Genomic DNA, 16,363 nt, shown 5'->3' with positions numbered 1-16,363 from the left:
CTTTACGTGTATTTAATATTGATTGTATTCACAGTATTTAGTATTTAATCTTATTTATGGTGTTTCACTATGCCATTTATTTATTTTCATTACGGTTATTTAGAATATTATATGGCCGCATATTTATGTATATAATTCTAATTTATTATTTGTCTTTTGTATTTCACTATACTATTTATTATCATGGTTAGGAGTATTTGATTATTGTCATTAATAATATTATGTGGCCGTGTATTTATATAATTTTATATTATTGCGTTATTATTTATAGGTCCTTATTTATTATAGATATTTTGGTTTATTATGGCACTAATTATTAATCACACATCCACTATAGTTTTTAGCACTGGTTTTTATTATTGCCTTAAAAAGAGTCTCCCCGGGCCGGTATTGAACGTCCCTTTCAAACTCCGCTCCTTAATGGGAGCGATACCATTAGTATTCTTGGTATCTGGTCGGATAACGCCCCTTTCAAACACCGCTCCTTAATGGGAGCGATACTACCAGCGCTCCTGGTATCTAGTGCGCATGCCCTGTTTGTGATCGCTTCTGTGTCTTCCGGCCCCGCTCACCATGGTATGCGAGCGTTTCACGCTTACATGCCAGATGCGGAGGACCGGAAGTCACGTTGTTTTGGAGGAGCGGTTTCTGAACAACGCATGCGCCGTCAAGGATCTAGGACGCCGGACGCTGCTATCAGCTGTTAGGGCGGCCCAATTTACTTCGCATGAAGGGAGCTCGGTTTAGACACAACACACTTGCCTCCATATGGAAGAAGCCTGGTAGGCGAAATGGCGCTGTCGGGGTGGCGGCACAAGCGTGATACATAGTCTTAGAGCATTCATGTAAGTTATTCATTTGACCACTTGCTTTATGCCTTATCAGTATGGTACAGATATGCGTTTTTTGCACGGATGTGTAGTCAGTAATATATATGCAGGACTGGGCCCTTTACTTTAATTATACGATACATAGGTGCTGATAGTTCTTGGATACATATATAGTAATATACTACGGTATTGTGCTTCAGTAGTTTCCATATATAGTTTACAAGTACTGTGACTATTTGGCCTTCATATGGCTATATGTCTTTAGCACTTTTTTGCACTTTACTATTAATATATGGTTTCTATGCATATCTGTCCTTATACATTGTGTATTTATATTTATATTAGCCTGTTTTGGCAAGTTTCTGCATTTCATCTTGGCAGTATTTGTATAGTAGGTCAATTTTGTACATTTATCACTGCTTTGTATCCGCCTTTGTTTTTAATTGAGATTTATCTGATCTTGTATAGGTGTCATGGTCTTTTTGAACTTTATTTTTCTTCAATAAAATATTACATTTTATTTACTTTGTATGCCTTCATTTTTCCCTGTGAATTCATGGGAATTGTGTATTTATCCTATTGGTGAGTTTGTGTAGGGACTTGTGACAAATATGGACATGTCTCCATTTTGGTGTGTGAGTAACACATATAGAACTTGTATGTGAAAAACTGAAAACTCAATGAGACCTTACAGGCACACAGATGTTAGAGTAAGCTCATGCTACAGCCATTCATTTTTATTTACTACTTACTTTGTTTATATGAGTTACATTTCGAATTCCAAAGGCAATTGTGTAGATATCAAATTTTTCATCAGCAAAGGGCAATTCCTCAGCATCACCAGCCACCCAAGAAAGCCCTTGGAAAGACAAATTAATACATTTTCAATAAAATGAATTTTGGTAAATTAAATATGATCATTTTTATATTCTAAAAAAGCCATCTATGATTTGAGCTTATGGTTTTATTCACATTTTGCAATTTGTCTGAAGAACAGCTGGAATATTCTCCTTCACAGAGGCGGACATACCATTGGGGCAACCTGTACAGCCGCAAACGGGCTAAAGAGGTAAGTGGGCCTATTTTCATAAAAGAAGAAATTGTGAAGTATGATGATCTATTGGACTGCAAGGGGCGCATATATTATTCTTGCACAGGGGCCTCTTCTGTACGTGTCCACCAATGCTCCTTCCTTTCACAGAAGTTTACGTTGTTTGTTTGTCTGTTCGTTTTTCACTGTGCCCCGCAGCCTAGCAAACTGTTCCTTCTTACATACTGAAAACAAAGATAGGTCAATGCATTCCAGCCTAGCGTATGGAACAAGAACAGTTATGGCATGTACTAAGTGCCTATGGAGATGCTTTGCTTATATGCAGGGAGCTACCCATGCACGCTTGCCAAATGTGAGCAAAAATAAAAAGAAACTGAGCCATGATACCGCCGGGCAGCTTATAGCAGCACTGAAATAATCAAACTGTGAAAAGCAATTTTAAATATGGTACCTTCAGAATAACCAAGTCGCAATGACTTCTCCTTCCCAACCTTCAGCATCTCCTTATTTATATCACAGATCACAGCCCTAGAGCCCATCAATGAGCCCTCCTGATGATGGCTATAAGATTTTGAGATGTCTGACCAGGACAAATTTTGTTGATTATCTAATTTATTACGGTTCATTTTGTCCCTCTGTGCTCGGATATAATTAATAAAGCGAAATGCAACATCTCCTGTAGAAAAAAAAAACAACAAAATGGGATTTTAATGGCAACTTAAAGACATACAACTATTAGAAGAATGCATCTTCGTGCTTATAAAAACCTTGTACTACTTCTATATATACACACATACACTCGTAAACTGTGTATTTATATAATCATGCTAGGCATAAATTTATGGGGTCATTCCTGCAATTTTAAGGTTGAAAGCAACCAAATATTCGCTGTACAGTTTTTTAGCTTCCACTTTGCATTTTGCGAATGCTGTGCTAAACCTCAGGCAGATATATAGCAACACACACACACATTATATATATATATATCAAGTCTCTATAAAAAGGGTAAATGGGGCGGCACTGCCTTCAAAAAGAACGGTCACAAGCCAAGTGGTAAATTCACACTTCAGTGCTTAAATGGGTTAACCTTTGCTGCCACATTGCACACCTCGGGTGCTCCTCGTATATGAAACAAGTCCAACTATACAGTCCAACAAAAGAGAAATAACGAGGGCACTCACCAGTCTTCTTATAGTGCAAAAATCGCTTACTTTATTGACGTGACATCTAAAAATCCAAGATCGGGTTACCGATGGAGCCGAAGCTCAGGTGAGCAGGAGGGAGTGGAGACGACGGCCGTTTCGCGCTGTGCTTGCGCTTCTACGGGACCCGTAGAAGCGCAAGCACAGCGCGAAACGGCCGTCGTCTCCACTCCCTCCTGCTCACCTGAGCTTCGGCTCCATCGGTAACCCGATCTTGGATTTTTAGATGTCACGTCAATAAAGTAAGCGATTTTTGCACTATAAGAAGACTGGTGAGTGCCCTCGTTATTTCTCTTTTGTTGGAATATATATATATATAAATATATATATATATATATATATATATATATATATATATATATATATATATATACACACATACACACACACACACATACACGCACCTTTAACCGTAATCGGGTTCCTCGCATCATGTTCTCATACACTTTATGCAGTTAATAGCCCTCTGTGTCTGTACTGTTACATACTTAGGCAGTTAACTGGTTCATGCAGCTTTGCATGAACACCCGAGCATTACACTATGGCTGGTCCGAATAACTATAGCATTTGTTACCATCCACCTCTCGTGTCTCCCCTTTTCCTCATAGTTTGTAAGCTTGTGAGCAGGGCCCTCATTCCTATTGGTATCTATTTTGAACTGTGATTTTTATTATGCTGTAATGTCTATTGTCTGTACAAGTCCCCTCTATAATTTGTAAAGCGCTGCGGAATATGTTGGCGCTATATAAATAAAATTATTATTATTAAACTAGATGGTGGCCCGATTCTAACGCATCGGGTATTCTAGAATATGCATGTCCATGTAGTATATTGCCCAGTCCACGTAGCATATTGCCCAGTGACATAGTATATTGCCCAGTGACATAGTATATTGCCCAGTCACGTAGTATATTGCCCAGTCACGTAGTATATTGCCCAGCCACGTAGAATATTGCACAGCGACGTAGTATACAGCACAGAGCCACGTACTATATTGCCCAATCGCGTAGTATATTGGCCAGTCACGTAGTATATTGCACAGCGACGTAGTAAACCACAGAGCCACGTAGTATATTGCCCAGCCACGTATGTAACAGGTTAAAAAAGACTTAAAATAAAAAATAAACATACACTCTCCCTCCGAAAGCCCCTTGTAGTCTTGGCGCCTGTGTGCGGTGCACGCGGCAGCTTCCGGTCCCAGGGTTGGTATGAGCACAGGACCTGTGATGACGTCACGGTCGCATGACCGTGACGTCATAGCAGGTCCTTATCGCATAGCATCCTTGACACCGGAACCTGCCGCTTGCACTGCCGAGTCCAGGGCGACGTCGGAGGGTGAGAATAACGTTTTTTATTATTATTATTATTTGTAACATTAGATCTTTTTACTATTCATGCTGCATATGCAGCATGAATAGTAAAAAGTTGGTCACACAGGGTTAATAGCTGTGTTAATGGAGTGCATTACACCGTGGTCCATTAACGCTGCCATTAACCCCTTTCTGACATGGGACGTACTATCCCGTCGAGGTGGGGTGGGCCCCTATGACCATGGACGAGATAGTACGTCCAGCACGATCGGCGGCGCTCACGGGGGGAGCGCCGCCGATCGCGGCCGGGTGTCAGCTGCCTATCGCAGCTGACATCCGGCACTATGTGCCAGGAGCGGTCACGGACCGCCCCCGGCACATTAACCCCTGGCACACCGCGATCAAAGATGATCGCGATGTGCCGGCGGTGCAGGGAAGCATCGCGCAGGGAGGGGGCTCCCTGCGGGCTTCCCTGAGCCCCCCGCAGCAACGCGATGTGATCGCGTTGCTGCGAGGGTCTCCTCACCTCCCTCCCTGCTCGAGCCCCGGATCCAAGATGGCCGCGGATCCGGGTCCTGCAGGGAGGGAGTTTGCTTCACAGCGCCTGCTTAGAGCAGGCTCTGTGAAGGCTGCAGCGCTGCATGTCAGATCAGTGATCTGACAGAGTGCTGTGCAAACTGTCAGATCACTGATCTGTGATGTCCCCACCTGGGACAAAGTAAAAAAGTAAAAAAATTTTTTTTCAAATGTGTAAAAAAAAAAATTAAAAAAAATATTCCAAAATAATGAAAAAAAAAAAAAATATTATTCCCATAAATACATTTCTTTATCTAAATTAAAAAAAAAAAAACAATAAAAGTACATATATTTAGTATCGCCGCGTCCGTAACGGCCCGACCTATAAAACTGGCCTACTAGTTAACCCCTTCAGTAAACACCGTAAGAAAAAAAAAAACGAGGCAAAAAACAACGCTTTATTATCATACCGCCGAACAAAAAGTGGAATAACACACGATCAAAAAGACAGATATAAATAACCATGGTACCGCTGAAAACGTCATCTTGTCCCGCAAAAAACGAGCCGACATACAGCATCATCAGCAAAAAAAAAAAAAAAATAGTCCTGAGAATAAAGCGATGCAAAAATAATTATTTTTTCTATAAAATAGTTTTTATCGTATAAAAGCGCCAAAACATAAAAAAATGATATAAGTGAGGTGTCGTTGTAATCGTACTGACCCGAAGAATAAAACTGCTTTATCAATTTTACCAAACGCGGAACGGTATAAACGCCTCCCCCAAAAGAAATTCATGAATAGCTGGTTTTTGGTCATTCTGCCTCACAAAAATCGGAATAAAAAGCGATCAAAAAATGTCACGTGCCCGAAAATGTTACCAATAAAAACGTCAACTCGTCCCGCAAAAAACAAGACCTCACATGACTCTGTGGACCAAAATATGGAAAAATTATAGCTCTCAAAATGTGGTAACGCAAAAAATATTTTTTGCAATAAAAAGCGTCTTTCAGTGTGTGACGGCTGCCAATCATAAAAATCCGCTAAAAAACCCGCTATAAAAGTAAATCAAACCCCCCTTCATCACCCCCTTAGTTAGGGAAAAATTAAAAAAATGTATTTATTTCCATTTTCCCATTAGGGCTAGGGTTAGAGCTAGGGTTAGGGCTAGGGTTAGGGCTACAGTTTGGGTTGGGGCTAAAGTTAGGGTTCGGGTTGGGGCTAAAATTACAGTTAGGGTTTAGATTACATTTACAGTTGGGAATAGGGTTGGGATTAGGGTTAGGGGTGTGTCAGGGTTAGAGGTATGGTTAGGGTTACTGTTGGGATTAAGGTTAGGGGTGTGTTTGGATTAGGGTTTCAGTTATAATTGTGGGGTTTCCACTGTTTAGGCACATCAGGGGCTCTCCAAACGCGACATGGCGTCCGATCTCAATTCCAGCCAATTCTGCGTTGAAAAAGTAAAACAGTGCTTCTTCCCTTCCGAGCTCTCCCGTGTGCCCAAACAGGGGTTTACCCCAACATATGGGGTATCAGCGTACTCAGGACAAATAGGACAACAACTTTTGGGGTCCAATTTCTCCTGTTACCCTTGGGAAAATACAAAACTGGGGGCTAAAAAATAATTTTTGTGGGAAAAAAAAAGATTTTTTTATTTTCACGGCTCTGCGTTATAAACTGTAGTGAAACACTTGGGAGTTCAAAGTTCTCACAACACATCTAGATTAGTTCCCTGGGGGGTCTAGTTTCCAATATGGGGTCACTTGTGGGGGGTTTCTACTGTTTAGGTACATTAGGGGTTCTGCAAACGCAATGTGACGCCTGCAGACCATTCCATCTAAGTCTGCATTCCAAATGGCGCTCCTTCCCTTCTGAGCTCTGCCATGCGCTCAAACGGCGGTTCCCCCCCCAACATACGGGGTATCACCGTACTCAGGACAAATTGGACAACAACTTTTGGGGTCGAATTTCTCCTCTTACCCTCGGGAAAATACAAAACTGGGGGCTAAAAAATAATTTTGGGGGGAAAGATTTTTTTTTTAATTTTCACGGCTCTGCGTTACAAACTGTAGTGAAACACTTGGGGGTTCAAAGCTATCACAACACATCTAGATGAGTTCCTTAGGGAGTCTAGTTTCCAAAATGGTGTCACTTGTGGGAGGTTTCTACTGTTTAGGTACATTAGGGGCTCTGCAAATGCAATGTGACACCTGCAGACCATTCCATCTAAGTCTGCATTCAAATGGCACTCCTTCCCTTCCGAGCCCTCCCATGTGCCCAAACAGTGGTTCCCCCCACATATGGTGTATCATCGCACTCAGGACAAATTGGGCAACAAATTTTGGGGTCCAATTTCTCCTGTTACCCTCGGGGAAATACAAAACTGGGGGCTAAAAAAATAATTTTTGTGGGAAAAAAATTGTTTTATTTTTACGGCTCTGCATTATAAACTTCTGTGAAGCACTTGGTGGGTCAAAGTGCTCACCACACCTCTAGATAAGTTCCTTAGGGGGTCTACTTTCCAAAATGGTGTCACTTGTGGGGGGTTTCAATGTTTAGGCACATCAGTGGCTCTTCAAACGCAACATGGCGTCCCATCTCAATTCCTGTCAATTTTGCATTGAAAAGTCAATCGGCGCTCCTTCCCTTCCGAGCTCTCCCATCCGCCCAAACAGTGGTTTACCCCCACATATGGGCTATCAGCGTACTCAGGACAAATTGTACAACAACTTTTGGGGTCCAATTTCTTCTCTTACCCTTGGGAAAATAAAAAATTGGTGGCGAAAAGATAATTTTTGTGAAAAAATATGATTTTTTATTTTTACGGTTCTACATTATAAACTTCTGTGAAGCACTTGGTGGGTCAAAGTGCTCACCACACCTCTAGATAAGTTCCTTAGGGGGTCTACTTTCCAAAATGGTGTCACTTGTGGGGGGTTTCAATGTTTAGGCACATCAGGGGCTCTCCAAACGAAACATGGCGTCCCATCTCAATTCCAGTCAATTTTGCATTGAAAAGTCAAATGGCGCTCCTTCGCTTCCGAGCTCTGCCATGCGCCCAAACAGTGGTTTACCCCCACATGTGGGGTATTGGCGTACTCAGGACAAATTGTACAACAATGTTTGGGGTCCATTTTCTCCTGTTACCCTTGGTAAAATAAAACAAATTGGAGCTGAATTAAATTTTTTGTGAAAAAAAGTTAAATGTTCATTTTTATTTAAACATTCAAAAAATTCCTGTGAAGCACCAGAAGGGTTAATAAACTTCTTGAATATGGTTTTGAGCACCTTGAGGGGTGTAGTTTTTAGAATGGTGTCACACTTGGGTATTTTCTATCATATAGACCCCTCAAAATGACTTCAAATGAGATGTGGTCCCTAAAAAAAAATGGTGTTGTAGAAATGAGAAATTGCTGGTCAACTTTTAACCCTTATAAGTCCCTAACAAAAAAAAATTTTGGTTCCAAAATTGTGCTGATGTAAAGTAGACATGTGGGAAATGTTACTTATTAAGTATTTTATGTGACATATCTCTGTGATTTAATTGCATAAAAATTCAAAGTTGGAAAATTGCGAAATTTTCATAATTTTCGCCAAATTTCCATTTTTTTCACAAATAAACGCAGGTACTATCAAAGAATTTTTACCATTGTCATGAAGTACAATATGTCATGAGAAAACAATGTCAGAATCACTGGGATCCGTTGAAGCGTTCCAGAGTTATAACCTCATAAAGGGACAGTGGTCAGAATTGTAAAAATTGGCCCGGTCATTAACGTGCAAACCACCCTTGGGGGTAAAGGGGTTAACCCTGTGTGAGCGCTGACTGGAGGGAAGTATGGAGCGGGCACTGACTGCGGGGAGGAAGGAGCGGCCATGTTTCTGGCGGACTGTGCCCGTCGCTGATTGGTCGTGGCAATGGTTGTGGCAAAACATCCACGACCAATTAGCGACTTGGATTTCCATGACAGACAGAGGCCGCGACCAATGAATATCCGTGACAGACAGACGGAAGTGACCCTTAGACAATTATATAGTAGATGCTTATAGTCTTTTTACACAAATTTTAATATGTAATATTTAACATTAAAGCACATCTCCAGTATCCCAAGAACATGACAATAATGATAGACTCTATACATTAATATAGACATTATAATTACGGTATTTTACAAAATCACTATTAGCACTTTTCATTGATTGCCCGTATTACACACCACCCGAACTCTGTGTTGGGAAGGCACACTAAATAGCATTCTTCTCCTGCTACTAGGCTACCGTCTTCATTGTGGGACTGAGCGTGATAGGATTTTACAGCGCTCACTGAAGACAGTATCCAAGAGTGAAAAGCAGGATGTTGCACAGCTTAGTGTAGCCCCAGCACAGACTTTGGGCGATCGGTAGTGTGCGAGATCAGCAGAAATCGCTACACAGGGATTTAAAAAAAAAAATACACTGAAGAATGCTACACTATGATAACTTCTTTGTGAAGCTGTGGGTACACGTTAAGAAAAAGTTGACTATACCATAACACAAGTCCATTACCTGTTCCTCCTGCTACATCCAATAACTGAATGCCAGGAGTAGGGTTCATATAACGTACCAGCCAGTCCTTCCACAGCCGATGAATGCCCAAGCTCATCGAGTCGTTCATGACATCATATTTTTTAGCAACACTTTCAAATACATGATACACTAAAAAGGAAATAAACATTAAAATGATATTGGATCATCTGCAGTAATACGTGTAGAATAAATATATCAATATGCCATATGTTATCACATAAAGCTCCATGGAGGAGACACAAGTCATCAAACCCAGCACAAGGGAAACAGAACAGCGCCCCAAGGCCTCATTCAGATGTCCGTGATTCACGGCTAGAAAACAGACCCATTATAATCTAGTCAATGGGCCTGACCACAGCTCTTTGTTTTCATTGAGATATGTCAAATTTTGAGCAGAGTTACAGAGGGTGGAGGGGTAGGAGAGATGGATGGATGAGGGATGGATGGAGGGAGGGATGGATGGATGGATGAGTAGAGGGATGGATGGATAGACAGATGGATGGATGGGTGATGACGAATGGATGCACACAGCACAGTATACTCATCTATGTAAAAGCCTTTTCCCTCCTGGATCCCAATCAGCTGAGTTATCCCCTGCTGCCTGGCACTGTGTATACTGAGGCTGGAAGAGGATGCCAGAGGGGTAGGGTAGGGCAGACATTGGCAGACTGGTCCTAACCATCCCCCAGGCAGGAAAACTGTAGTCAAGGAGTGAGCAGCTCCTCCGGAATCAGGAGACAGCTGCTCGCATAACTAAGGCTGGGTTCACATTTGCGTTCGGTGGCTTTGCTGAGGGCTGCGTACGTCCTCCATTAAGCCCCGCATACTTCTGCATGCGTCCAGCGTGCCTATCTTTATCATTGGGTACGCAGGACATGCGGATGTATCGTTTTGATGCACCCGAAGTCCGCACAAAACGCTACTTGTTACATTCCCGTGCAGTCGGCGGGCACGTCAAAATAACGCATCCGCATGTCCTGCGTACCCAATGTTAAAGACAGGTACGCAGGACGCATGCAGAAGTATGCAGGGCTTAACGGAGGACGTACGCAGCCCTCCGCAGAGCCCCCAAAAGCAAATGTGAACTTAGCCTAAGTGTGATACCTAGGACACCAAGCAGAATGCTGATAAGGAGTATTATGCACACTGTCAGCATTCTGCATCCTACGTGCACACAAAATATACAGAAAGCTCAGACAACCCCTTTAAGCTCATTCTTCACTATAAGAAGACAAAGACTGAAACCTCAACCATCAAAAGCGTGGGAATAAGAGTGCTGTTATGGGTTTTGTTCTGTCCATTCAAAAGGACAGTAGGATTCCAGTTATGCATTAAAAGTTCACTATTATTAGTGTTGTTTTTTTGCTGTGTTATAGCACCACCCAGTGGTGGTTAAGTTTATTACCTGTGTTTTTTTAGTAATAATTTGAGTGTTGCATTGTGGGATTGCACCAAGGCATTTTGGGATGAGGAACCTCCATTTTCTCTCTGTGTTCTTCCTGGACACAAGTGTTCTTCTGCTGTGTTGGGACTACCTCACTTACTTGCCATCCTGGTTAAGTTTATCCGGTAAGATCATTATCGCTGTTCTTGCAATGTAGTGTTGTACAGAATGTGATTAACTATATAGCAGTCAGTACACAGGAAATGTGATTACTAGGGATTTACTGTATGTAGTTATATACAAAGGTTGCATCATACTGTATACTTTCTTTATCAGTTGTAAAGTATCAGCTGTGTGATTGTTTAGCCCAATACTTATACATATCATTTGTATTCTTATAGTTTTACCGCATTTCAATACCTGTTACCAATAAACAAGTTGGACTACAGAGAACAGTCTGCTTATTTGGAAGACAGAAGTGGTTTATGCTGTATGTTGGATCACACACCGTATCAACGTGTATGAAGACAAAACAGGTCTCAAATCAAATTACTGGTGTCAGGAATATGATGTATTTGATTGTCTATAATCATGCACACTGAGATCTGCTACGTGCACTGAAGCCGAGTACAGACACACGCTGCAGGCTTTCCGACCCCCCTTCCTCCCAGCTCTTGCTAGGGTAGCTGACACTACAGCTGGAACGTGAAACTCCAGTGTGCGACTCTGTCCCCCCTCCCTCTCTGTCCCCCCTCCCTCTCGAATGCAGGAGTGAGTAGAAAGCCAGTCCTTTGTATGAAACCATGTGCTCCTTTGTGTAACAGTTATTCATGATGGAATAATTCCACCCCAAGTAGTGACATACTGTAGATCTGAAAGTTATATATTTGGTATGTGCAACAATCGGGCTGCACACTCGTGCGTTTTCTAAGCGCAGCGCCTAGCAGAAATGGAGAAACGGGTTACTGCTTAACAGGGGCTCATATCCACTTCATGTTTGGGCTCATATTAACGCCCAGCTTATGCATGGAAAATGGTAGTTCTGTGATCGCTATACGTGATGCCATCCCCGAGCTACAATGGCTAGGAGCTTTCAGTACACTTCAGTCCCTCTGAAAAAAAGAGGAGTGCATTTCATAACTCAGCCCACTCAGTGATGTCACGACCAGAGGGAATATCTTAACCCTGCTGAGTTATGAATCAGTCTTTGCCCAGGAAAAGAGCTAACAGCAGCTCTGCAAGCTGCTCTGATGCATTTTGATGTCGCCCCTCCCCCAGCACATGATTTTCCATGATCTGAAATGACTAAAGAAATGTGTTTTTCTTCCTTTAATTACTGTTAATTTTGTAATTGTCTGTACATACGATACTTGTCTCCTTTTATAATATCTTTTTATACTTTTGAAAACACTGCATACCTTTTGGAGTAAAATATATAAGATTACTAGCTTTGTTTCTCCTTGCTCTATAACGTACTTACACGTCCTCTGAAGTAAATTACACTACTAATTGGGTTGGCTCCTGACCGATTATCAATTCAGGAAAAGGAGCTGGTGGCAGTGGAAAGTGTCCTGAGCCGTTGGGAAAACTCGTAGCGACGGGCGGCGTTATTGTTCCCGCCTGAGTGGGAGTAGTTATATCGCCCTCGCTGCAGTGTGCCCATTAGCCAGTACATAGTAAGGCAGCCTTTCTGGCGACTAATTATCCTACTTGCAGTACCCTGTCTGACCTGGGGGTAAGGGGGGCACCAGAGAGCTGCTAGTTCCAAGATGGAAGTGGGCTATAGATAAGACCCCTTCAGAAAAGAACCGGGGACAACCAAACAACCCCGGTTCATGACATATTGGTGTCAGCGGTGGGGATGATAAAAATATCCTCCCTGTGATTTGTGACAACTAGTAATTATTTTTTCCCCTCACCCATGACAGCACCTGAGAGACAAAGAAATCCTCTAGGGAGGGAGCACTGTTATGACCTGGTGGTGAGGACAATAATGGACCTGGTGGTTAAGAGCACACGGAATGACCTGATAGTTACTAATAATACAGACAAGCTCTGAGACGTGGGAACTCTGCTGACCGCAATCCCTAATCCTATCACACACACTAGAAATAGCCGTGGATTGCTCCTAACGCTCCCTATGCAACTCGTCACAGCCTAAGGAACTAGCTAGCCCTAGAGATAGAAAAATAAAGCCTACCTTGCCTCAGAGAAATTCCCCAAAGGAACAGGCAGCCCCCCACATATAATGACTGTGAGTTAAGATGAATATTACAAACACAGAGATGAAATAGATTTAGCAAAGTGAGGCCCGACTTACTGTACAGACAGAGGATAGGAAAGGTAACTTTGCGGTCAGCACAAAAAACTACAAAAAGACCACGCAGAGGGCGCAAAAAGACCCTCCGCACCGACTCACGGTGCGGAGGCGCTCCCTCTGCGTCCCAGAGCTTCCAGCAAGCAAGACAAAATTCAAAATAGCAAGCTGGACAGAAAAAATAGCAAACAAAGAAAAACAAGCAGGAACTTAGCTTCTGCTGGGAAGACAGGTCACAAGAACGATCCAGGAGTGAACTAGACCAATACTGGAACATTGACAGGTGGCATGGAGCAATGATCTAGGTGGAGTTAAATAGAGCAGCCAGCTAACGAATTAACCTCGTCACCTGTGGAAGGAACCTCAGAAGCCGCAGCCCCACTCACAACCACCAGAGGAAGCCCATGGACAGAACCAGCCGAAGTACCATTCATGACCACAGGAGGGAGCTTAACAACAGAATTCACAACAGTACCCCCCCTTGAGGAGGGGTCATCGAACCCTCACCAGAGCCCCCAGGCCGACCAGGACGAGCCAAATGAAAGGCACGAACCAGATCGGCAGCATGAACATCAGAGGCAAAGACCTAGGAATTATCTTCCTGACCATAACCCTTCCACTTGACCAGGTACTGGAGTTTCCGTCTCGAAATACGAGAATCCAAAATCTTCTCCACCACATACTCCAACTCCCCCTCAACCAACACCGGGGCAGGAGGATCAACGGATGGAACCACAGGCGCCACGTATCTCCGCAACAACGACCTATGGAATACATTATGGATGGCAAAAGAAGCTGGAAGGGTCAAACGAAATGACACAGGATTGAGAACCTCAGAAATCTTATACGGACCAATGAAACGAGGCTTAAACTTAGGAGAGGAAACCTTCATAGGAACATAACGAGACGACAACCAAACCAAATCCCCAACACGAAGTCGGGGACCCACACAGCGCCGGCGGTTAGCGAAACGTTGAGCCTTCTCCTGGGACAATGTCAAATTGTCCACCACATGAGTCCAAATCTGCTGCAACCTATCCACCACAGTATCTACACCAGGACAGTCCGAAGACTCAACCTGCCCTGAAAAGAAACGAGGATGGAAACCAGAATTGCAGAAAAACAGCGAAACCAAAGTAGCCGAGCTGGCCCGATTATTAAGGGCGAACTCAGCCAAAGGCAAAAAGGACACCCAATCATCCTGATCAGCAGAAACAAAGCATCTCAGATATGTTTCCAAAGTCTGATTAGTACGTTCGGTTTGTCCATTTGTCTGAGGATGGAAACCCGAGGAAAAAGACAAATCAATGCCCATCCTAGCACAAAAGGATCGCCAAAACCTCGAAACAAACTGGGAACCTCTGTCCGAAACGATGTTCTCCGGAATGCCATGTAAACGAACCACATGCTGGAAAAACAATGGCACCAAATCAGAGGAGGAAGGCAATTTAGACAAGGGTACCAAATGGACCATCTTAGAGAAGCGATCACAAACCACCCAAATGACCGACATCTTTTGAGAGACAGGGAGATCCGAAATAAAATCCATAGAAATATGCGTCCAGGGCCTCTTCGGGACCGGCAAGGGCAAAAGCAACCCACTGGCATGAGAACAGCAGGGCTTAGCCCGAGCACAAGTCCCACAGGACTGCACAAAAGAACGCACATCCCGCGACAAAGACGGCCACCAAAAGGATCTAGCCACCAAATCTCTGGTACCAAAGATTCCAGGATGACCAGCCAACACCGAACAATGAACCTCAGAGATAACTCTACTAGTCCATTTATCAGGGACAAACAGTCTCTCCGCTGGGCAACGGTCAGGTCTATCAGCCTGAAATTTTTGCAGCACCCGCCGCAAATCAGGGGAGATGGCAGACAAAATTACCCCCTCTTTGAGAATACCCGCCGGCTCAGGAACACCCGGAGAGTCGGGCACAAAACTCCTTGACAGGGCATCAGCCTTCACATTCTTAGAGCCCGGAAGGTACGAAACCACAAAATCAAAACGGGAGAAAAATAGCGACCAACGAGCCTGTCTAGGATTCAACCGTTTGGCAGACTCGACATAAGTCAAATTCTTGTGATCCGTCAAGACCACCACGCGATGCTTGGCTCCTTCAAGCCAATGACGCCACTCCTCGAATGCCCACTTCATGGCCAACAACTCTCGATTGCCAACATCATAATTGCGCTCAGCAGGCGAAACTTTCTAGAAAAGAAGGCACATGGTTTCATCACCGAGCCATCAGAACTTCTTTGCGACAAAACAGCTCCTGCTCCAATCTCAGAAGCATCAACCTCGACCTGAAACGGGAGCGAAACATCTGGCTGGCACAACACAGGGGCAGAAGAAAAACGACGCTTCAACTCCTGAAAAGCTTCCACAGCCGCAGAAGACCAATTGACCACATCAGCACCCTTCTTGGTCAAATCAGTCAACGGTTTAGCAACACTAGAAAAATTACTGATGAAGCGACGATAAAAATTAGCAAAGCCCAGGAACTTTTGCAGACTCTTCACAGATGTCGGCTGAGTCCAATCATAAATGGCCTGGACTTTAACAGGGTCCATCTCGATAGTAGAAGGGGAAAAAATGAAACCCAAAACTGAAACCTTCTGAACTCCAAAGAGACACTTTGACCCCTTCACAAACAAAGAATTCGCACGAAGGACCTGGAACACCATTCTGACCTGCTTCACGTGAGACTCCCAATCATCCGAGAAGACCAAAATATCATCCAAATACACAATCAGGAATTTATCCAGGTACTCTCGGAAGATGTCATGCATAAAGGACTGAAATACTGATGGAGCATTGGAAAGCCCGAATGGCATAACCAGGTACTCAAAATGGCCCTTGGGCGTATTAAATGCTGTTTTCCATTCATCGCTCTGTTTAATACGCACAAGATTATACGCACCACGAAGATCTATCTTGGTGAACCAACTAGCCCCCTTAATCCGAGCAAATAAATCAGACAGCAGCGGCAAAGGGTACTGAAATTTGACTGTGATCTTATTAAGAAGGCGGTAATCAATACAAAGTCTCAAAGAACCATCCTTCTTGGCCACAAAAAAGAACCCTGCTCCCAATGGTGACGACGACGGGCGAATATGACCCTTCTCCAAGGATTCCTTTATATAACTCCGCATAGCGGCGTGTTCTGGCACAGATAAATTGAACA

At 43.3% G+C, this 16,363-nt stretch overlaps 1 protein-coding gene across 1 annotated transcript in view; it reads right to left on the bottom strand.

Moving 5' to 3' along the window:
* The window catches only part of COQ5 (coenzyme Q5, methyltransferase), a 62,672-nt gene that overhangs the window by 29,612 nt on the left and 16,697 nt on the right, over window positions 1–16,363 (bottom strand). The window contains exons 2-4 of the mRNA XM_069758057.1: window positions 9,454–9,603; window positions 2,333–2,557; window positions 1,583–1,689 (exon numbers count right to left, since the gene is read on the bottom strand). Coding sequence (XP_069614158.1) covers window positions 1,583–1,689; window positions 2,333–2,557; window positions 9,454–9,603 — 482 coding nt within the window. The remainder of the gene's footprint in view (window positions 1–1,582; window positions 1,690–2,332; window positions 2,558–9,453; window positions 9,604–16,363) is intronic.

This window comes from Ranitomeya imitator, chromosome 1 (genome assembly GCF_032444005.1).
Source record: "Ranitomeya imitator isolate aRanImi1 chromosome 1, aRanImi1.pri, whole genome shotgun sequence".
Taxonomy (NCBI): domain Eukaryota; kingdom Metazoa; phylum Chordata; class Amphibia; order Anura; family Dendrobatidae; genus Ranitomeya; species Ranitomeya imitator.
This window is presented reverse-complemented; position numbering and strand designations above follow the sequence as displayed.